Source organism: Aspergillus pseudodeflectus (genome assembly GCF_044049435.1).
Source record: "Aspergillus pseudodeflectus strain CBS 756.74 chromosome Unknown BJX68scaffold_88, whole genome shotgun sequence".
NCBI lineage: Eukaryota > Fungi > Ascomycota > Eurotiomycetes > Eurotiales > Aspergillaceae > Aspergillus > Aspergillus pseudodeflectus.
Window position 1 is genome coordinate 92,342 of NW_027263864.1, and position 21,214 is coordinate 113,555.

General features: G+C 50.4%; 9 protein-coding genes across 9 annotated transcripts; 6 read left to right on the forward strand and 3 right to left on the reverse strand.

The window, feature by feature from the left end:
- The first annotated feature begins 223 nt into the window (after window positions 1-223).
- On the forward strand, window positions 224-2,055 carry BJX68DRAFT_249251 (zinc metalloprotease). The gene is made up of 4 exons (XM_071042069.1): window positions 224-378; window positions 466-648; window positions 714-1,653; window positions 1,708-2,055. Exons 1-4 carry the CDS (start codon window positions 364-366, stop codon window positions 1,938-1,940), a joined length of 1,371 nt encoding a protein of 456 aa, XP_070892886.1. The 5' UTR covers window positions 224-363; the 3' UTR covers window positions 1,941-2,055.
- On the reverse strand, window positions 1,922-2,950 carry BJX68DRAFT_215024 (uncharacterized protein). Its single transcript, XM_071037796.1, has one exon. The coding sequence runs from the start codon at window positions 2,686-2,688 to the stop codon at window positions 2,182-2,184; it is 507 nt and encodes a 168-aa protein (XP_070892887.1). The 5' UTR covers window positions 2,689-2,950; the 3' UTR covers window positions 1,922-2,181.
- A 75-nt stretch (window positions 2,951-3,025) lies between these two features.
- On the forward strand, window positions 3,026-3,848 carry BJX68DRAFT_249256 (mitochondrial 54S ribosomal protein bL34m). The gene is made up of 2 exons (XM_071042070.1): window positions 3,026-3,216; window positions 3,282-3,848. Exons 1-2 carry the CDS (start codon window positions 3,152-3,154, stop codon window positions 3,616-3,618), a joined length of 402 nt encoding a protein of 133 aa, XP_070892888.1. The 5' UTR covers window positions 3,026-3,151; the 3' UTR covers window positions 3,619-3,848.
- Window positions 3,849-3,851: 3 nt separating this feature from the next.
- Window positions 3,852-7,929, reverse strand: BJX68DRAFT_249259 (putative zinc metalloprotease; the record flags this gene model as incomplete). Its single annotated transcript, XM_071042071.1, has 4 exons — window positions 7,638-7,929; window positions 6,449-7,422; window positions 4,327-6,398; window positions 3,852-4,266 (listed from the first exon to the last, which is right to left on the reverse strand). Coding segments are annotated over exons 2-4 (3,170 nt in total), but the record flags the coding sequence as incomplete, so codon positions are not given.
- A 268-nt stretch (window positions 7,930-8,197) lies between these two features.
- On the forward strand, window positions 8,198-12,596 carry BJX68DRAFT_259360 (uncharacterized protein; the record flags this gene model as incomplete). Its single annotated transcript, XM_071043681.1, has 7 exons — window positions 8,198-8,359; window positions 8,429-8,915; window positions 8,974-9,961; window positions 10,012-10,813; window positions 10,902-10,918; window positions 10,995-11,209; window positions 11,278-12,596. The coding sequence occupies 7 exons, from the start codon at window positions 8,198-8,200 to the stop codon at window positions 12,594-12,596; spliced, it is 3,990 nt and encodes a 1,329-aa protein (XP_070892890.1).
- Window positions 12,597-12,639: 43 nt separating this feature from the next.
- Window positions 12,640-13,422, reverse strand: BJX68DRAFT_249264 (mitochondrial 37S ribosomal protein uS13m). Its single transcript, XM_071042072.1, has 4 exons — window positions 13,374-13,422; window positions 13,269-13,313; window positions 12,935-13,201; window positions 12,640-12,870 (listed from the first exon to the last, which is right to left on the reverse strand). The coding sequence occupies exons 1-4, from the start codon at window positions 13,374-13,376 to the stop codon at window positions 12,826-12,828; spliced, it is 360 nt and encodes a 119-aa protein (XP_070892891.1). The 5' UTR covers window positions 13,377-13,422; the 3' UTR covers window positions 12,640-12,825.
- A 243-nt stretch (window positions 13,423-13,665) lies between these two features.
- On the forward strand, window positions 13,666-15,109 carry BJX68DRAFT_249268 (peptidylprolyl isomerase). Its single transcript, XM_071042073.1, has 6 exons — window positions 13,666-13,834; window positions 13,917-13,994; window positions 14,051-14,067; window positions 14,126-14,229; window positions 14,310-14,454; window positions 14,523-15,109. The coding sequence occupies exons 1-6, from the start codon at window positions 13,730-13,732 to the stop codon at window positions 14,725-14,727; spliced, it is 654 nt and encodes a 217-aa protein (XP_070892892.1). The 5' UTR covers window positions 13,666-13,729; the 3' UTR covers window positions 14,728-15,109.
- A 1,146-nt stretch (window positions 15,110-16,255) lies between these two features.
- Window positions 16,256-18,370, forward strand: BJX68DRAFT_272770 (DEAD/DEAH box helicase; the record flags this gene model as incomplete). The annotated part of the gene is made up of 2 exons (XM_071047272.1): window positions 16,256-16,440; window positions 16,516-18,370. The coding sequence occupies 2 exons, from the start codon at window positions 16,256-16,258 to the stop codon at window positions 18,368-18,370; spliced, it is 2,040 nt and encodes a 679-aa protein (XP_070892893.1).
- A 1,767-nt stretch (window positions 18,371-20,137) lies between these two features.
- BJX68DRAFT_272771 (putative INO80 chromatin remodeling complex (Ies1)) lies at window positions 20,138-21,181 on the forward strand (the record flags this gene model as incomplete). Its single annotated transcript, XM_071047273.1, has 2 exons — window positions 20,138-20,564; window positions 20,642-21,181. Coding segments are annotated over 2 exons (967 nt in total), but the record flags the coding sequence as incomplete, so codon positions are not given.
- Between the last annotated feature and the right edge of the window lie 33 nt (window positions 21,182-21,214).

Here is a 21,214-nt window from a genome sequence, read left to right on the forward strand (position 1 = left end):
ATGCTCTTCTGTCTGGGGAGGGGAAAAACTGATCTATTATTGTGCCTATCGCATTCTTGATTTCGACTTTGTATGGACGGTTAGACGAACTATCAAGGGGGTTACGAATCGCAACGAACATAAATAAGACTAGATCTCAGCCATCAGGGTACTCCTAAGGAGACTTGGACTATAGGTTATGTAGAGGTGCTGGCTAAGCAAGCAGGAACCGGAAATCCGGGATACTCCGCAGTGGATGAGATCTGCAGCCTGATTCTTAGTCACCATTTCTGTCCACTTTAAAGGTCCAAGCTGTCCTTTGTCTTTTCCCACGACATCACAGCACTTGCCAACTCTCTCTACTTTCTGTGCTGCCAGGTCAAGATGTATATTCTAGATGTGAGTACCGCGAAGCTGTTTCCAAAACACCTTCCACTTGGTCGTTGATGGAGGCAGAGAATGTGCTAACGAGCCACGGCCATACAGCAACTGGCGCGTCTTTTGGACCGCCCGCTCTTCCCATGGAAGAACGTCCTCGTTGGGTTCTCCCTGGGCCAGTTCATCCTGGAAGGACTTCTATCCTTCCGTCAGTACAAGGTCTTGCAGCGAACGAAGCCACCAAAGGTCATTGAACAGGAGGTATCACAGAAAGTCTATGATCAAAGTCAGGTAAGTTCAGCCAAAGTCTCATCAAACGGCAGGGAAGAGAGAGGCTCACTCTCTGGCGTCTCTAGGCATATGGTCGCGCGAAGGCGAAGTTTGGTTTTATCTCCGGTTTATATGGTCAAATTCAGAACCTTGCGTTCATCTACGGTGATGTTCTCCCCAAGCTGTGGGGAGTTAGTGGACTCCTTTTGGCAAGATACCTCCCAGATCGCTTCCAGGGTGAAATCTCGCAGACACTCTTATTCATCTTTGGGTTCAATCTGATTAGCACTGTCCTTTCTCTGCCCGTTTCGTACTACAACACCTTTGTCCTTGAGGAGAAGTTTGGTTTCAACAAGCAAACGGTCAAGCTCTGGGTTACGGATATGCTCAAGGGTCAGATGCTGGGTATAGTTCTGGGCACACCGATTATCAGCGCCGTGCTGAAGATTGTTCAAAAGACTGGCAACTCGTTCTTCTACTACCTCTGGCTCTTTGGCATCTTCGTCCAGGTCTTCGCCATCACCATCTACCCGATCGTCATCCTGCCCTTGTTTAACAAGCTGTCTCCTCTTGAGCCCGGACCTATCAAGACTGGCGTCGAGAATCTCGCCAAGAAGCTGAACTTTCCTCTTCAAGAACTACATGTGATTGATGGCAGCAAGCGGAGTGCGCACAGCAATGCTTATTTCTACGGTCTCCCTTGGAAGAAGCACATTGTCATCTACGATACCCTGATTGAAAAGAGCGAGCCCGAGGAAGTCGTTGCTGTTCTCAGCCACGAGTTGGGTCACTGGAAGCTCAACCACACTACCAAGCTCTTTGGCATTGCCCAGTTCCACATGTTTTACATCTTTGCTCTTTTTTCGACGTTTGTGAACAACAAGTCTCTCTACCAGTCTTTTGGTTTCCACAACCAGCAGCCTATTATGATCGGTTTCCTCCTCTTTTCGGACGCCCTCGCGCCCATGGATGCTGTTGTCAAGCTTCTCATGAACATTCTTAGCCGTAAATTCGAATTTGAGGCCGGTAAGTGACTTTCACTACTATCCCCTGTGGCGCTGGATACTAATCAGTATGCAGATGCATTTGCTGTAGGCCTTGGTTACTCGGAACAACTCTCCCAATCGCTGCTCAAGCTCCAGATTCAGAACCTGAGCACTATGGATGCGGACTGGCTGTATGCTAGCTACCACTACTCTCACCCTATCCTCCCGGAGAGGCTCAAGGCGCTCAACTGGAAGGGTGGAAAGGTCACTGACATCAAGGATGAAGACAGCGAGAAGCCTGTCAAGGCCGCTGACAGGGAACTGTGAGCACCGACAGATTTTAAGAACGACCAATTCTTCTGCATTTGATCTGTTTTTCAACTGAGTAATGATCTTGAAAAAGAACCTCTAATTCAAATACTACACGTTATCATATTCGTCAACGCAATCCAACAAAGTTCCACGTTAGATAAACAACCCTATAAACCGTAGCCCCTGAATGCGCCAGTATTGCTTTTTGGACCCTAAACCCCAGAATGAAACCCAGCAGTGCATTACAATAAAGCCTCTACTCATCCGCCACCTTCAACTTTGCCTTCTTTTCAGCCTTTCTCCGCTCCTTCTTCTTCCGCTTCCTCTCCTCCTTATCCACAGGCCTAGTCTCTCCCTCTTCATCCACATCCATCACATCATCCACACCGTTCTGCTCCTTTTCCGGCTCCTGCCCATGCTCAAACTGCTTCTTATCCTCCCACCCGCCTGCTCCGTCCACCCCATTCTGTGCCGCTCTCTTCGCTCCCTCTTTTAGCTTCGCGATAGCCAAATCCCGACCCAAAACTTCCCCCGCAAGCCCCGCCTGGACGCGCTTCAGATTGTGTAAGATGATATTGGGCGCGGCGGCTGTCGTTCGCGAGACGGGGCCGTGCTCGCTAATTCCGGCATTGGGTTGAAGTGCTGGATCTGTAGTTGCGCGGTCGAGGTATGCGGCGAGAAAGTCGTGTGCGAGAGTTTGCGATATTGGCTTTGTGGTAAGAATTGTTGTGGGAGGGAGCGGCGTTGGATCTTGGGCCGACATTTTGAAGCTTCTTCTTCTTCTTTTTTTGCCGCTATGGAAGGGTTGGGTCTCGAGTAATTGGCAAAGGATCTGTTGCGATGGTTCAAGTAGAGTCCGAGATTCCGCGGATATGCTGCGGCTGGGAGTGCAAAGCTACCCCTGAGATTGGGAGGTTTGCTGATAATAAATGAATTATATGAGCTGAATCAGGCGAGTAGAGTGTTTTGTTCACCAAAGTGTCCTGTTTCTCAAGAACGTAGTCGTCTTTCTCAGTTGAATGACTGAGGAAAAAAATGTTTGGTATCGGAGGTGGCACGTGCACTCTCCCCCCGTTGTGAGTTGATCGCCGAATTTTGACGCAACTCGCAGCATACACTCTCAACACAGCCACCTATCGCACTCTCTTGGTCGCAACCGACACTTTCCCACCAGCGGTTACCTTTCGGGACAATCTCTGGGTTTACCTCTATCTACTCGACCGACAATGCTTTGCCTTCGGTGCAGGGCCATCCCCTACACCTTGAGGCCAGCCACATCCTCAATCACCAAGTCTGTCTCCAGCTGGCTGCCTACTCATTTTAAACAACAGAAGCTAACATTTCCTACTCAAATAGACAAACACCCGTCTTATGCGCTCTCCCCTCGCAAGTCCGCCCCTTCTCCTTCGCTGCCGCGCCCACAAGCACAATACGACCAACCCTCCCCTCGACCTCAACACAGTCAACAACAACCGCCTCCCTCTCCGTCCTCTCACAACTTCCGAACATCGGAGCCCAACAGATCCGTTCATTCTCCGCTAGTGCCTCTCTCGCCGGTAAACGCGACACATACAACCCCTCGCGCCGGGTGCAGAAGCGCCGCCATGGATTCTTGGCTAGAGTGAAGACGAGGACGGGGAGGGCGATTATTGCGCGGCGGAGGGCCAAGGGGAGAAAGAATCTGAGCTGGTAGGCTTTTTTCCAAAGTGGGGGTTTCTTTTACTATGGTCTAGGGGCTGCGGATGGTGGTAAGCTGTATATCTACGATGGGCTTGAATTGCCTTGCTGTGGGAGGGTTATGTGGAAGAGAAGAGGGGAGATTGTCAGAATGACTTCTGAGATGATCGGGGGCTGCGTTGTCCTCTGTGTACTATATGCAGACATAGATGTTGGGTTGAATGTTTATTTTTGCTTCACAAACAATACTGGAAGATGTTTCTAAAGGGGTGCCATTATTAAACCGTATGTTAAGTAGGGGTTGAGGCATCAACTACTCCGTCTACCGCTCCTACACGTCTAGTGAAGATGACTGTTTTACAGAATGGCTGCCGTCTTTTGATCCAACAAATCGTACCATCCCAGCCCAATTCAAAACACCAGCTTCAAACCACAACTCATATCAGAAGTATCGTCACTCATCATCAGAGTCTTCCTCAGACCCAGACTCATCATCTTCATCATCTTCATCATCTTCATCATCTTCATCCTCGTCCTCGTCTTCATTCTCATCTTCGTCATCACCATCATCATCGCCAACCTTTAGGCCATAGTCATCCTCAAAGTCTTTGAGTGACTGGACTTTCGGAGAGAACCCAGACTCCTTTAGACCCTTTTCTATGGTCTGGTTATACAGTCAGTATTGCACTATTCTCCTATATTTGGGGCGGTTAGATTGACATACCTCATCAAGCACGGTAGCACAAGTGACAACAATATTCGCAGTCTCGGGGGCGAACAAAGGCAAAATGATTTCCCGCAGCGCATTCTTGACATCCTCAACATCAATGTCTCGGACTTGCTTGAGGATCCTCTCCTTGTAGTTACTGGGCAAACCGCGTACAACCTGCCGGATGAAGCTTCCTTGGGCCGCATTGGTAGCGGTGATTTGCTCGTTTGCAAAAGTGACAACAATGCTGCTGATCGCCCCTTCGAACATCAAGGGATCAAACGGAGCATCTCCAGAGATATGGGCCTTGACAATGTCCTTGCTGGATTCGAATGCCTTGTGCGCGTTGGGCGAGCGGTAGACGTCAAAGTTGACAAAGCCCGTATCGATGTTGTAGGCAAAGGTCGTGCCGTATGCCAATCCCTTGCCGCGGACGGCAACCCAGAGTGGTCCCTCAACGGCGTTCATGTACGCGATCGCCACTAACAGCGCAGGTAACTTGGGGTCATCATAGGAGTCGAGGCCTCGCGCGGTAGCATAGGCAAAGGATGAGTCAATGGTCGGCATGGGGACCACATAGGCTTTGCCACCAAGATTCTGCCCAGCTGGGCTCAACAGTGGCCTTCTGGCTGTGATGGGTTTCAGAGCGTCACTGATGCCCAGTCGCTCGACGAATGGCTTCCAGGTTGAGACCGGGTTAGGAAGCTTTTCAAGATCCGCGATGACTAGGATCCGGATGTTTTCGAATTGGAAGAGAGATTTGCGAATCTCCTCCATACGGGCCACAACGGTCTCTGGCTCGTCCTTTAGCAGCCGCTTGATCCTCTTGAGGTACCGTGCTTTTACCAGCGTGCTCCGCGCGCGGACGATTGACTCGGCCGCATAGTGGACCATGACATGGACGGCTGCCATCATGTCATCGCCGCTGCGCTTAGAGTCTGGAACATCGGATAAGAGCCGGCTTGTTATGGTTCGAAGTCTCTCAATGTCAAAGATTGTGTTCCAAGAAAGCTCCTTTAGCCAAGCAATTGCTGTGCTGTACTTTTCTAGCTCGACCTTGAACGAGACGCGCAGCATCTCTGTGTTGCCCAGGCCTCTGGCAGTCTCCGTTGTATAGGAAACGGTGTCACGTTCCAGCTCTACAACCACTTGCTCGAAGCTGATGGTCTTGCCGTCACGCTCCACAGGCAGGCTGAAGAACGCCTCTGTGAACACAGACAAAAGAGGACGCAATTGCACAGGCACGGACTCGGCGGATATGAGCAGATACATTTGGACAAAGCTGCTGGGGATATGCTCAAAATGAATAAACGCAGGCAAATCCGTTCCATCAGCGTCCACAATTCTCTGGGCCTTGTTTTCAGGGCGGCCAAGGCGCAAAGCTGCCCCAGACCTGGCTGTCATGGTCTCGATGAAGTGAATTGACTCTATACCAGGGATCTGGAACCTTTCGAGTAGCTCCTTGGGAATCTCCTTGTCATTCTCAGCCTTTGCCTTTTCGAGCTTCTCGGCTAGCTTCTTCAAGCCTTGTTCTCCCAGGCGCTCCTTTTGCGCCGCCACTCGAGTTTCTTCTTCCTTTTTTAGTGTATCGGACATTTTTGCAGATGGCGTTCCTAGGATGGAAACATGAGGAGCATCAGAGATCCATTTCTTGATGAAACCGCGCCAATCCTCCTGCGTCCATTTCTCTAGAACATCGTACGCCTTTAGCGAGGCAACATCTAGCAAAGTGGAGCCATCCTTTTTTCCGAAAAGGAAGTCTGAAATGACATACTCGGCAAACGACGAGGCCGAGGTTTCGGTGGAGAATTTCCAGGTCCGTCTTTGACGATCAATGCATTCCTGCATATACTTCATGTCGAGATCTTTGCTCATGGCATCCTTTAAGACGTCAAAGAAGCGCTTCTCAACTTGGGCAAGCTTCCCTGTCTCCACACTGGTCAGGGTAAAGTGGATGTCAAGGCTAGGGCGGTCTGATGTAGCGTAGTATACACCACTTGCGAGCTCCTCTTTCTCGACGAGAGTATTGTCCAGCAAGGACGCTGATGAGCCGGCCAGGTAGAGCAAGGTAACATAAGCAGCGCCGGCTGCGAAGCTATCAGCAGTGTGGTACACAACGAAGATCAGGGAAACCTACTTTGCACAGGATCGGTACAGTCCGGGCCAAGGAATCGTATCTCCAGCTCACCATAGGATTCATCCTCTTCGGGAAATTCTACCGTTTTGACGATGGATTGCGACAACGGGGGAGCTTGCATAGAATCAACCCAGGGTCGCTTGAAGGGAGAATCCGGACTTGGGATAACATCAAGAATTGTATCCTCGAACTGGTCTAACCTCTCCAGCATGTCCTCCTGGTCTACTTCACCAGTGATGATCAGGCACAAGTTCTTGGGTTGGTACATCTCACGGTGAAAGGCCCGGATCCTCTCAGGGGTAAGAACACGCAGTTGCTCCATCATACCACCAGTCTCGTAGCGGAAGCCTACGCCCTCAGGGTAGGTCAACCGGCGTGCGGCCAAGTCGATAAGCTCAGCAGCGTTGTTTTGGACTCCCTGCATTTCCGAGTACACAACTCCAGCGTCGTTGCCCGAACCATCAATATGATGAACCTCGGTGTAGCAGCCTTCATCTGTCAAGGTTGGCGCAACGACGTGCTCTAGATAAACAGGTAGCATCCGTGAAAAGGCTTCCCATCCCGCCGTGTCCAACGTGTATGCCGTATGGTCAGTGGCTGTCCAGGCGTTGGTATTCGAGTAGAGTCGCGTGGCTAGCTTGTCAAGAAAGCCCTTGTACTTGTAGTTTCGCGATCCCATGAAAACTAGATGTTCTAGGGTATGAGGAGCTCCAGAGTCGTCAAAAATCTCTGTTGCCAAAACAAAGTACCCGTTCACTTTAGGGCCCTTTTGGTCAATGACCACTACCCTCATGCCGGTTCTCTGCGACTCATATTGAACAAATTCGCTCGGCGAGTAGTCTGGTTTAAAACGTTGAAGGCATTTAAAGTGGCTCGTCCGAGTCGCGGGCATCTTGGAAAGTGATATAGGGAATCTCTGGAGATTATTCGAGGTGTTGGGTGCTATCGAAAGCTTAGACAGGGAAGTTCTGAATCTAAGAAGATGCGTTAGCATCAAGTTACACTGTTGGACTGCTAAAGTATGGAATCCAAACTAAGCTAGTGCAAGAGATACAGTGCTAAATAAAAAATTGAGTCATTGTACTGGAGACAAGACTAGACAGCGAACATGTGCGAACAGTACACATCAGGCCTCGATGACTTCATCCACGAATAGAATGAGCTGGGACAGAAAGGGCACAAAACTCACATATATCGGGCCGATGGCGTCCAAGCCAGTCTTCTTAAGGCAGGACGAGCCAACACGATGGGCTTATCCCTGCAAATAGGTGTGAGTTCTTGTCACGGACCGCTGTTGTGGGCGGAGAGGATGTTGCTGTGACAGCGGGGGAAGGGCAGCTTGGGTTCCGCTACTCGTCCAGATCACATTCCAGTACACCCGATATAGTATACAGTCCAAAGCACCTTAATATAACAATTCGCCAAAAGGCCAAACCCCATAAACTCTTTTAGAATCAAACCTTAACCAAGATGAGAGAACCCCGCCATGCGGCACAAAATCAATCTCACGCTGGCCCCAAGGAAGGCGGTGGGGTAGCTCTAGGTCACATGGCTGGGGAGCTTGTTTCTCAAGTTCCCCCCATTATTGTTTTTGCCAGCAACATCGAGTAGCAGTTGCTCTTCCTCTGTCCAGCGGTCCAGCGTGCAGCTTTCGAGCATTAACCTGCAGACACAGCTGCTTTATTCCCCGTAGCTTGTCAACGGCCCCTGTTGGAATAGTCAAGCTCCAGGTGGAAGACACGAATCAGAATGTCAGGCCAACTATCGGAGCAGGAGATCTCCAAGGCAGTCCTAGACTTCGCCGCCGACGGCACATATCCGGAAGCGGAGCAAGTTGTAGCTGTCGAATTCCCTCTATCTGCCCTTTCCAGAGAATTGGAGCTCATCACCCAGGCCAGAGACCAGGTAGAAGTGAGTACACTAAAGCGTTCACTTGGGTTATATTTGGTGGCCGCATACTGATTGCTCTATCTTGAATAGGCAGAGATAAGCTCGCTGAGCCAAGAGAACGATTTCAATGTCGATGAGTGGATATCGCAAGCGAAACAACTTCACGCAGACCTCGAACGATCCAGGCTCACTGCCCGGGAAATTGTCAAGCAACACGGGAACACTCTACCGCTGCAATCAAACGTCGAGGACGCAGCTGCGAAAGTTGATTTAGTGGAGAAAGAGATCATATTCAACCAGGCCGTGACGAATACATTAGAGGAGGTTCAGAGCATATGCCGCCAACTTGATTCCACCCGAGCTCTCTATCAGGACGGCAGAATCACAGATGCAATTGAAAATCTAGAGGCCATCGAGCATGCCATCAACCAGGACAGTTATTTTAAGCACACTAATGTTAGAGGGTTGCTCTTGGAGAATGTCTCTTCATTACGGCAGGATATCGTCAACGTACTTCATAGTCGCTGGAACCAACATTTCAAGCTTGACCACAAAGAAGGGACCTTTCGTATTTCAAGTGAGCGCGATTTCTCGAATTCTCTCACCTTGCCACGTGCTAACGAAGAATAAAACAGAGGACGCACTAGAAGAGACCATCTCTGCCCTAGCTTGTTTAGATGAACTTGCTGCAGTAAATGAGCAATTCCAGAAAGATCTGTTCTTGGTGGTCATAGATCCGATATTGCTGCCCGGCAGGAATGGCTACAGCCACGAAATTCAGGTTCTCGAGGGCTCAATCTGTCTCGAGCCTGAGCCGTCTCCGGCTTCGGTTAGAGATGTGTTGGATCGAGTTGGCACAGTTCTCGCTTTCCTCCACCATTCTCTTCCTCTAGCAATCCAAAGCCCGCTCTCGGATACATTTATCCCTGCCATTTCATCAAAGATCATCTCTCACTGGCTGTCGACCGCGATACCCACTGAACTTGAGGGACTAGGCTGGTTTGAAGCAACTCTAAACCATGTCCTTGGATTCACCAAGTTGATAGGCTCTTTGAATTGGCATGGCCAGGAGGAGCTCCTTTCCTGGGTCAACCAAGCCCCTCGCTTATGGCTCACCAGGCGAAGAATTGATTCACTGGATCAGGTTCGCAAGGTTCTTTCTGCTAGCAAAGGAGATTCAAGACAGGTGGAGAGGGTCGAAAAGAGACAAGTTCATGCGTCGGATGAAGTATTCTTGGACAATTCGACTTTAGACGACTGGGATGCGGGTTGGGACGATCAAAACCACGACGATGAAGTGGTCAGCGCTTGGGGATTGGATGATGACAAAGACGATTCCAAGGCCGCAAAAGCCAGTGCAGGTGTTGATGACGAGGAAGACGATGGCGCCGAGGATGCTTGGGGATGGGCAGAAGACGATGAAGAAGATCAGTCTTTTGAGGACACCGCGCCAAATAAAGCAGTCACAGAGGCCAAGCCGAGTCAAGATCAGAAGCATAAGTCGCAATCAGGGCCTAGGGAAATAACGCTAAAGGAACATTATACGATTACTGATGTGCCGGACTCTATTCTTCACGTTATCCGGCAGCAGGTCGCAGACTCTGTGGCCATATCGCAACCTGCGTAAGTTTTCTAAACAAATGCACTAACCACTTTTCGCTAACATCTACAAGGAATACTAGTACCCTTGTGTCTTCCTCCGGTGCTGGCCTTCTTGCTCTTCCAACTCTGATTCTCGCCATGTTCAAGGCAACAGCATCTTCATTCTACAGCCTGAAGCTTAATTGTGGCCAGATGTATCTGTATAATGACAGCTTATATCTCTCAGAGCGAGTGCGTGAAGTCGCAGACGAAAATCAGCTTCCAAGACTTTATGCCGATGTTGATGCCCTTGCCAGATTCGGTAAACTGGCATACAGCAAAGAAATGCAGACACAGCGAACGATCGTCACAGACTTACTGGACGGTGCGCAGGGGTTCAGTCAATGCTCGGAACAACCTTTTCTAGGAGAATGTGAAAACGCTGTGAGCGCAACTGTGGACAGGCTACAGGACGTCTATGCTGAGTGGCAGCCGATTCTTTCGCATTCCGCACTGCTCCAAGCAATTGGTTCCCTAGTATCGACGGTAATCAACAAGATTATCATTGATATCGTGGATCTGGGTGACATATCCGAGGCTCAGTCTCAGAAGCTCGTATCTTTCTGCAATCAGTTGTCAGGGCTGGAGAGGCTGTTTTTGCCAGCAAACTCGGATAGTAACGAACCAGTGCCCATGACCGCCGTCTACGTGCGGAATTGGCTCAAATTCCAGTATCTGATCAACATCCTCGAGAGCTCTCTAGCCGACATCAAGTTCCTATGGGTGGAGGGAGAGCTGTCTCTCGAATTCTCCGCGGATGAAGTGGTGGACTTGATTGAGGCGCTTTTCGCAGAATCTGACTACCGGCGAAAGGCAATTGCAGAAATCAGGAGAGTATCAAAGGGCACATAGGGTATTTGTGTATATATTAGGTAGCATAGAACGCATATTCTTCATCAAAAGTCCAGACTCTGCACTATAGATCTCGAGCATGTTTTTGTATGTGCGGAGAATGGCTCCGCGCTTGGCACAAGTGGCCGCAACGCCCGCCGTAATTTTTTTTCCTTTCGCCAAGCGGAGTTTTTCTGTCTCTACTTGTGAATACGCAGAACCTCGAATCGCAAGGACCATTATCATCTTCGGAATCCAGCCGTTCTAACATGGATAATACACAATTGTCTACGGCGAACTCGCTTCATGCCGCCCAGAGACAAGTGCGCGTGCAACTGACTAGCCAACAAGGAGATATCGCACTTCCTGACAGCACAGGTCCAATTCTCGTGCCCACTGGTCAGTACCTCTAGGAATCGTATAGTGTTTGAATTTTGGCAACGGATTACCAACCTTTAGATTTATAGGTCTAAGACGATATGCTCTTTCGACCCTCGTCAACAACCTCCTCGGAAATGACAAGCCGATTCCATTCGAGTTCCTTATCAACGGGGCATTCCTCCGAACATCGATTGACGAATACTTGACTGCCAACGGGATATCGGCAGAAACCACTCTAGAAATTGAATATGTTCGAGCCCTGATACCGCCATTGCACATTGCATCTTATGAGCATGACGACTGGGTGAGCGCGGTCGATGTACTCTCTGGCACGTCTGCCTCGTCGATCCCCCAGGGCCAGGAGCGCATTCTCTCTGGAAGCTACGACGGTCTATTGCGTGTATGGAATACGTCTTCCCAGGTTGTCGCAACTTCACCTTCACCGACTGAAGGCGGACACACGTCCTCCATCAAGGCCGCGAAATTCGTCTCTCCAAATTCAATTGTTTCTGCTGGGCTCGATCGGACAGTGCGTTTATGGAAGTATTCCGAGAGCGAAGATGGCTTCTCTGGAAAGATTGCTCCTCAACTTGAACTCTATGGCCACAAATCAGGAATCAACTCGTTATCCGTACACGCACCCTCAAATCGCATCCTCTCCGCCTCGGCAGATCACAATGTAGGGTTCTGGTCGACCAGGAAATCCGACGCCCCGGCTGCGCCGGAGAACCTGCTCCCCTCAACTGGCTCGAGGACATCAAAGAGGAGAAAGCTAAACACATCCGTGAGCGTCTCGCAACGCGGATCACTGGCCCTTCTATCCGCACACACAGCACCGGTCTCAGCCGCGATCTTCGATGCCAAAGATTCAACAGTAGGATACTCGGCCTCGTGGGATCATTCACTACGAACATGGGATCTCGTCACTGCAAGCCTCGTGGATACTCGAACAACATCTCACTCTCTCCTCTCGCTTGAGCACCTGCCCGACCACCACCTTCTCGCCACCGGAACATCCGCACGCCACATCACCCTCATAGATCCTCGCGCTTCAGCAACGACCATCTCCGCTATGACGCTTCGGGGGCACACAAACGCCGTTGTCACACTTGCGCGTGATCCGAACAGCACATATGGGCTTATCAGCGGTAGCCACGACGGAACATGCCGAATCTGGGATCTGCGTGCCACGAAAACAGACAAAGGCGCAGCTGTTGGTGATAGCGTATACTCTATCTCTCGAAAGAGCTTGGAGGAAGAGGGCAAGGCGAACAGCAAACGCGTAGGTGGTGAAGGTGTCAAGGTGTTTAGCGTCTGCTGGGACCGGCAAGTCGGTATTGTGAGCGCTGGTGAGGATAAGCGGATTCAGATCAATCGCGGCGAGGGTGTTTTGTCTTCTTCATAGTTTCTGCCTGCATATGTACTATGAGTAGGTCTTGAAGTCGTGTATATTCTTTCAAAAGTTTGATCTTTGGCATTAGCGCAAGATCGGACTAAAAGTTTTCCCATATAAAGTACATTCATAGATTTCTAGGGGAATCACACTTTCAATAAAATACATATACATACAACGCCACGCCATGCCATGCCCGCACAGAACGACTTGGCCGTGGAAGAACAAACCCAGGTGAAAGTCAAAGCCTCCGATCCACGCGGTTGAGCTTGATCGCAGTTTTGATCTGGAGCAGAATAGTCAGAAACGACTTCGCAACCCATCCAAACCAGCATAGATACATAACTCACCTGTGTCCTCGTTCTCTGTCCTCGAACAGGCAGTCCCAGCGCATGACGTCGGCCACGAGTCGTTCCCGTTTCCCTTAACCGCTTAATATCATCTAGTACCTGTCTCCGCAGATCGTTCTCGATTTTCATATCCGATAGTGCGGCTGTTAGGTCAAGAACCTGTTTGTTTGCCAGCTCGCCGACCTTGCATGTTGGGTGAATGTGGTAGCGGGCGAGGAGGCGCGCTGAGGTATCCGTGCCAATTCCAAAGAAACTCTGCAAGGCTTTCTAATATCACAAAAGGAGCTTCGCGTTAGATGAGGTTTGACAATCGAGGTTTGTTTTGAAGACTTGCCTTGACGAGAATGCTCTCGGTGAAGTTCAGGCCCAGGATGTAAACCTTGAGAGTTGTTAGATCCTAAATTTGGGTATCGTTAAATGCAATTGAGAATATACGTACCATTTTGACGGCTGTTCTTGTCTATGAACTAGATCACGGCAGGAGACCAACTTCGAGTGGCCTCCGGATGTCTCGTCTAGCGGGCAGAGAAATTCGATTCTGTAACAATGTTTCTCCGGTATTTGGGCAGTATTTTTCACTTTTAGCGTCAATGCATGCTCAGATTATACTATTTTCTGGCGGTAACTCGTAAGACAAGATGAAAATTACTTGAAGCAGTTCCTCAATGCGTCATAGCGCGCTCCCCATAACGCAAGCTGGCCTTCGCTGCCGAGCTATCTACCCCAACAATCCCCTCATCCTCCCTTCTCCCCTCGAACCATCATCACACAGAAGGATCGAGTGATCTATCAACAATGGCCAATTTGAAGAACCTTTTCTTGTCCTTCTTTGTAGTCCTAGCCCTTGGTCTGGCTCTCGTCCAGGCCGCTGAGCCCCGCGGACCTAAGATTACCAACAAGGCGAGTTGATGCCGTTTAAGCCATCACTTTAGCCCGTCTCTTTCTGTGACGAATTTATCACTAATCCGGGATCGAATTATAGGTATATTTTGATATCGAGCATGGCGATGAGCCTCTAGGCCGAATTGTGCTGGGATTGTATGGCAAGACTGTTCCCAAGGTAAACGATCCTAGAACTAACTGCTTACCGAACTTGGTGGCTAACTTGATCTCGAGACTGCCGAAAACTTCCGGTATGATTTCCTGCAATCATGATGATTGATTGTTTCTTGTTAATAATGCGTTATCAAGTGCTCTTGCTACTGGTGAGAAGGGCTTCGGATATGAAGGCTCCACCTTTCACCGTGTGATCAAGAACTTTATGATTCAGGGTGGTGACTTTACCAACGGCGATGGTAAGTTTTGGTCCGCCGTTGATTTTTTTGGCAGGACACCCCTAGATCAGAGCGAAATTCGCTGACTGTTGCCAATCAAGGTACTGGTGGAAAGTCAATCTACGGCAACAAGTTCGAGGATGAGAACTTCAAGCTGAGGCACACCAAGAAAGGAGTTCTGAGCATGGCCAATGCCGGCAAGGACACCAATGGCTCTCAGTTCTTTATCACCACCGCGATTACCTCGTATGTTTCTGTAAACTTCTTGGTTTGTTTGGTCAGAGACGGAATACTAAATAGCTCTATTGCTGCAGTTGGCTCGATGGCAGGCACGTCGTGTTCGGCGAGGTCCTCGAAGGCTACGACATCGTCGAGAAGATCGAAAACGTCCCCAAGGGTGCCAGCGATAGGCCCACGAAGCCTGTGAAGATTGTCAAGAGCGGAGAGCTGGAGTTCGAGGCCGATGCCGATACCAGCGCCGATGAGGGTGAAAAGAAAGGTACCCATGAGGAGCTATAGACCAGTTCCCAGCCCGATGCTGATGGGTTGCAAGCCACACCGAGCAACAGGCCGTTTGAATCGTCCCAACTAGCAGCTGCTCCAGTGACCTTTGACCACTCTTCGTCTATGCTCCCAAGATTCGCAATGTTCGTTGTGATTATTGGTGTCGTTGTGCTCTTGGTTAGGAACAGGAACAAGAACAAGACTAAAAGCCGGGGCGGAGACGAAAAGAGTGCTGTCTAATCAACAATCTTGCAGCATTTTCCGCACTATACGATAGCTCTCTGTAGCCATATTTTCGTCCACATACTCTATATTCCTCATAGACCTAAGATCTCCAGATAACCATTCTTTTTATCTACTTTGAGCCCACACCCCCGCAGCCTTGCACTGGCAGTGGCAAATGAGGTCACATGACGTGCGCTTGGCACAGAAGGTGGCAAGCTCATGATCAAACCAGATCTGGCGTAGAATCTTGATTCCGTCAGGCACTTGCTTGATTAGCCTGCGTGTGTGTGTAACACGCACAGCCTTACATTTGATGTCTGAGTGGGGGCAGAGAGACAGAGTATACGGAGAGCTGCCTGTCCCATGTATATCTGGTATCAGCACAACAACATCGCGCCAACCTACTCAGGATGGAGATCCCAGTCGATACGCAGCAAATCTCTTCGACCATGTAAAACTCTAATCAAATATCTGGAGAATCACCCAGTCGAATCGACGTTGTGGGAAATGTGTGGCCAGCCTTCCGCCCTCGCGCGTTCTTATTGGCAGTCCGGTCTTTTGGCGGTGGACTTCAATTTTTCTCTCTTTTGCCTTCACGGTCATGGCAAAAAAAAAAAAAAAAAATTCATCATGTCCAGTAACTGGGTAATTACCACAAGTCTCGGGGAAGAGGGCATTGATTGTAGAGACCAGTAGGAGAGATTCCACGCTGACCATAGAGTAACACCACATTACATTTGATGGGCGGTAATTTAATAGTATTACAGCTTCCAAGTTGACACTTCAAGTTTGCGGACTAAGCCTTTCTTGCCTCCTCCTCTCCCACAAACCTTCTTACTTCCACTTTTCTTCTTCCCTCTTCATCATCCTCCTTTTCTAAACCCCTTCTTCTCCAAACCTCATAATCAAAAGTCCTTTTCCTCTTGTCATATTTGACCTCCATATCATCTCTTTCTTTTACTGGTTTCCTTTTCCCTCCCTTTTGCACTTAATAGAGGGTTAGATCTGGGAGATCACCTTGTTTTCTGTCATTAACACTTTCTCTTATTGTGCCGCTCTTTCGTGTGTTCTATTTTCCTGATAGATCATACGAACTTTCGCTCTCAACCTCACGCCCTCTCTTCTTGTATCCAACTGTGAGACCCTCGTTAACCCCTCCTTGAAACTCATCCAGAGCGACAGCTGATACTCTTTTCCGAAGAAGTCGCTTTCCCGCCTTTCTACGTCGTACGTCCCCTCCTCAGCTCTTCTCCCCTGCGTCTCCATAAACTTCATTAGCTTACCGAACGAGTCATCAGTTTTTGATAACCCACCCAACATGGCCGACGGCTTGAACATGGGAGGGCTTACCCTCAACGAATCCCAGCATGCGCCTGCGCCTGGCGGTAACCCTTCTGGTGGTGGCCGCGCCGCCTATATTCCTCCCCATCTCCGCGGGCGCCAGGGTGCCAATGCTGATTCCGCTCCTCCTCCTTCTGCTCCGAACACGTTCAATGGTCCTAGGTAAGTGTATTTGACATGATTTGCTGTCCGGATTCGTTTAGTCGACAGACAACTAACTGTACTGCTCCATTACAGAGGAGGTCCCCGTGGTGGCAACTGGGCCAACGCCAACGCTCCTGATTTCAGCCCCCGCGGTCCCAATGGTCCCAATGGTAACACCAACACCACCAGCTGGAGCGCCACTGAAGGCGGTCGCCCAACCTTTAACCCAGATGCTTACGGAAACCCAGCAGGACATGGAGGCGGCTACGCTGGTGCCTCAGCCCGTGGCTCCGGAGACGGCCAGTGGCGCGACGGCAAGCACGTTCCTGGTCCCGCCAATGCTCGCCTTGAGCGCGAACTTTTCGGTGTTCCCAACGATCCCACCAAGCAGAGCACTGGTATCAACTTTGCCAACTACGACGACATTCCCGTCGAGGCCTCCGGTCATGATGTCCCCGAGCCCGTCAACACATTCACCAACCCTCCCTTGGACGACCACCTCATTTCAAACATCAAACTCGCCCGCTACCAGACCCCCACCCCCGTCCAAAAGTACTCGATCCCCATTGTGATGAACGGTCGTGACCTGATGGCTTGCGCTCAAACCGGTTCCGGAAAGACAGGTGGTTTCCTTTTCCCCATCCTGTCCCAGGCTTACAAGAACGGCCCTGCCGCCGCCCCTGCTCAAGCAGCTGGTCAGTACGGCTACGGGCGCCAGCGAAAGGCTTACCCTACCTCTTTGATTTTGGCGCCCACTCGCGAGCTTGTTTCTCAGATTTTTGACGAGGCCCGCAAGTTCGCCTACCGCTCTTGGGTTCGCCCCTGCGTTGTTTACGGTGGTGCTGATATCGGCTCCCAGCTCCGCCAGATTGAGCGTGGATGCGATCTTTTGGTTGCTACCCCTGGTCGTCTTGTGGATCTTATTGAGCGTGGCCGCATCTCTCTTGTTAACATCAAGTACCTGGTTCTTGACGAAGCTGACCGCATGCTGGACATGGGTTTCGAGCCCCAAATTCGTCGCATCGTCGAGGGCGAGGATATGCCCAATGTCAATGATCGCCAGACTCTCATGTTCTCAGCCACCTTCCCTCGGGATATCCAAATGTTGGCTCGTGACTTTTTAAAGGACTATGTTTTTCTGTCTGTCGGTCGTGTTGGATCTACCTCTGAAAACATCACACAAAAGGTGGAATACGTCGAGGATCACGATAAGCGCTCTGTCCTGCTCGATATCCTTCACACTCATGGCAGCACTGGTCTTACGCTCATCTTCGTCGAGACCAAGCGCATGGCTGACGCCCTGTCCGACTTTCTCATCAATCAGCGCTTCCCTGCTACTGCCATTCACGGTGACCGTACTCAGCGTGAGCGTGAGCGTGCTCTTGAAATGTTCCGCTCTGGTCGTTACCCCATCCTAGTCGCCACTGCCGTCGCTGCTCGTGGACTTGATATCCCCAACGTTACCCACGTCATCAACTACGATCTCCCCACCGACATCGACGACTACGTCCATCGTATTGGTCGTACCGGTCGTGCTGGTAACACAGGTATCGCTACTGCGTTCTTCAACCGTGGCAACCGTGGCGTCGTACGCGAGTTGATTGACCTCCTCAAGGAAGCTCACCAGGAGGTTCCCTCCTTCTTGGAGAGCATTGCCCGTGAAGGCAGCGGATACGGCGGTCGTGGAGGCCGTGGAGGCCGTGGCCGTGGCGGCAACGCTAGTCGTGACGTTCGTCGCGTGGGCGGAAACATGGGTGGTCCTCCCTCCTTTGGCAGCGGTGGTGGCTATGCCGCCCCTGCCAGCAACTACGGCGGTGGAAGCTACGGTGGTGCTCCCTCTTACGGCGGTGGTGGTGGGTACAGCGGCGGCTATGGCGGCGGCAGTGGCGGCGGTGGTGGTGGCTACGGCAACCCCTCTGGCCCTACCGGCCCTTCCTCGTGGTGGTAAACGAGAGTCTTTGATGCAGCCGCCGGATCTGATTACCTTCCTTCTATCTCTCTCTTTTTGGACCACGATCAGAAGCCCTGAGTTGTTACTCTCCGCTTACCTTCTCAGGACCGGCTTTTTCATGACTGCGACGACTCGACTAGAATTTCTTTACTTCATGTTCCATTTATCCCCCTTGAGCAAGTTCGCGGTGTTACTTGTTATTTCCTACGCCTTTCGCAAATCTCGTTGATATTCCTCTTTTTTTTGTTTTTAGACATGGCTTTCGATGCGGTCCGGATTCTTTGAACTACTCTCGACCTATTCCCCATTGTCGAGCGTATCGGAGTCGGTCGGCATTGCATGAACATCATAGACTGCGTTGACTTTCTCCTACGACCGCTTCTATCAGATACCCATTTTGTTCTCGGGCGGTTTTACGGAGAACGACGACGCGTGCCGAGCAGGCTTTCCGGCTTTTTCGTGAAGTGCATTTATGATTTTCCTCTGCTTGGTGCAACAGCAGTCGCATCGACCGTGTCTTACAACATAGAGTTTTCTCTGTTTCGGCACTCAAGGGGGCGTTCATCTCGTTTCGTCTTTGGTATCCTCTACCTACACGCATGCTTCTCATTCCTTGTTTCAATTGAAACACCTTCTCCGACCTGTTTCTCCGTCTCCTCAGGCGTGCGGGAAAGAAGTTCAGACTTCTACAGAACCAGGCGTCGTGTTTCCTTTTCTTCATTTCTCTCTGTTTGTGTTTCCATTACGAACCGCGGGTCTTCTCGGCGACGATTGATTTCTTTGCACTACGTTTACGAAACAGCGTGCACGAAAATCATGACACATGGATGATAGAGAGAGACGGGATTCTTTGCATTGTATCTGGCGTTGGCTTGCTACTGGTTCCACCAAAATCTACACAGGTGTCTTGTGGAGGCTGACTTTGATCGGGGTCTCTCTTGTTATGATCACTACTCGGATCCGTGGAGGGGAAACACTGCTACGGCACTACTCGTCCTGGTGCAGGCATCTATCATCTCATGTCAGTACCTATGTAGCAGTTTAGGTTAAAGGGGACATGCCGAAGACGGCCCTACGGAGACTCTGGGTCTCGAGAAGGAGCTAGTCGCAATTTAACCCAAAAGTTATGCTCATTTTGCGACATACAGTAAATCGCTTTGCTTGCTTCTTTCTATAATCAAGTACTACTCATAACCGTAAGAAGTATAGCATCAGTTTTCTCGGACATGCTTGTTACTATGACCTAGGTGACTGGGGCAAATTCAAGTCGCACGGAATGGAAAATTACCAGAATTACCGACTGTGAAATATAACATAAAAGGTGCGTGGCAGAAATGGCTGGGGTCTCGCACCATCACCAGGTCTCCGTACGGGATTACAAGAATGGATCGATAATCGCGCTCCCGGCCTCACATCAGCACCCCAGCTCTTTCGTCGAGACTTGACTCTCCTTCCGTCCTTTCGTCCCTTTCCGCCTCATCCCGTCCTTGTTCTCCTATCTTCTACACTCCTCCTTACCCCCTTTCCTTCACTGCGGTGCGAATTTTCAAGCTCATCTCCTTGCTCGTACCCTAATTCTTTCACCATCATAGCTTCCCCCCTCGGATTTCTGCCCGGCTGTGAACCAACTGCGTTTCGCCCTCTCAGGGCACGTGGCCGGAAACTTCGCCTGTGGTCTGTGGTCGAAATTTCAGGCTCAATTCAATTGATTTAATTGCTTTGCATGGGAATTGCTACCTCCGATCTGACCCCCCAAAGCTCGCGATGGCTGAGATCGAAGCCGCGGCCGGCGCGGACGAATCGTTCGCGCAGTCCGAAACCCACGACGAGCAACAAATCCACAATATGACGGTTGGTACGAGACGCCAACCGAACGGGACGATAGGGTCGGTCTATTCGGGAAACAAAATCAGACATCTGAAGAAGGAGGACGGTATCCCTCTGTGGCGCAAAGATATTCAGTTCCAGTTCCTTAAGCTTGTCTTTGAGGACAAGACCCCGGTCTTTACCCGCTGGCCTGATGGACAGAAGAATTTGGATTTTGCGGATATTTATATTGATGCTATGGCTAAGAGCAGCAAGACTAGCAAGATCCTCAAGGATAAGCTTCAAAGTGATAAACAGGCGGCAATCAACATGGCCATGGTTTGTCTGCTGGTCAACTTTGGAAGGATGAATACCACTCTCAACTGTATGTTCCCTCACTGCTTGCTTAGATTCAATCTAGGGGCGTTTGAGGCCGGCCGCGCTAACTCGGTCTCGTCGCAGTCTTTCCTGAAATGCGTGCTCAGTTGCGAACCTACCACTCCATCCCTTCGTTACAAGCGCACCAGGATCCGAACGCGTACAAACAGCTGCAGGATGCTCCGCGCCTCAAGTCCATACTCAAGGGTGCATCGGAGGATGTCGATCAGCCCAATACTTTAGAAAAGATCAAACGCGAAAACGTGCCTCGTACCAACCCCGTGAACCTGATCTTCGTCCTCGCACAATATGCTCCCAAGGTATCCGAGCTGCACTTCTTCCCTCCCCGCGATTTTTTCGATCTTGTTATGAGATCCACATTGAGCAGTCAAAGCCGCGCAAAGGCCTTCCTTTGGCTCATGTGGTGGTACCTGGAGAGCGACTTTTCTCGTGAAGCTGCGATGAACAACCCCTTCGGTCCCGGTCTTGAGGGTGAAGGGACCGGTGGTTTGCCGCTCAAGGTCCCGGCTTTTGAGATTCTCACCGAGGAGCAGGCGAATGAAGAAAATGTCGATACGCAATCCGAGATTGAGTATGGAGAGGAGAAGCGCTTAGAACGCAAGCGTACGCTATTTGCCCCGGCCTTACGATCTTTCT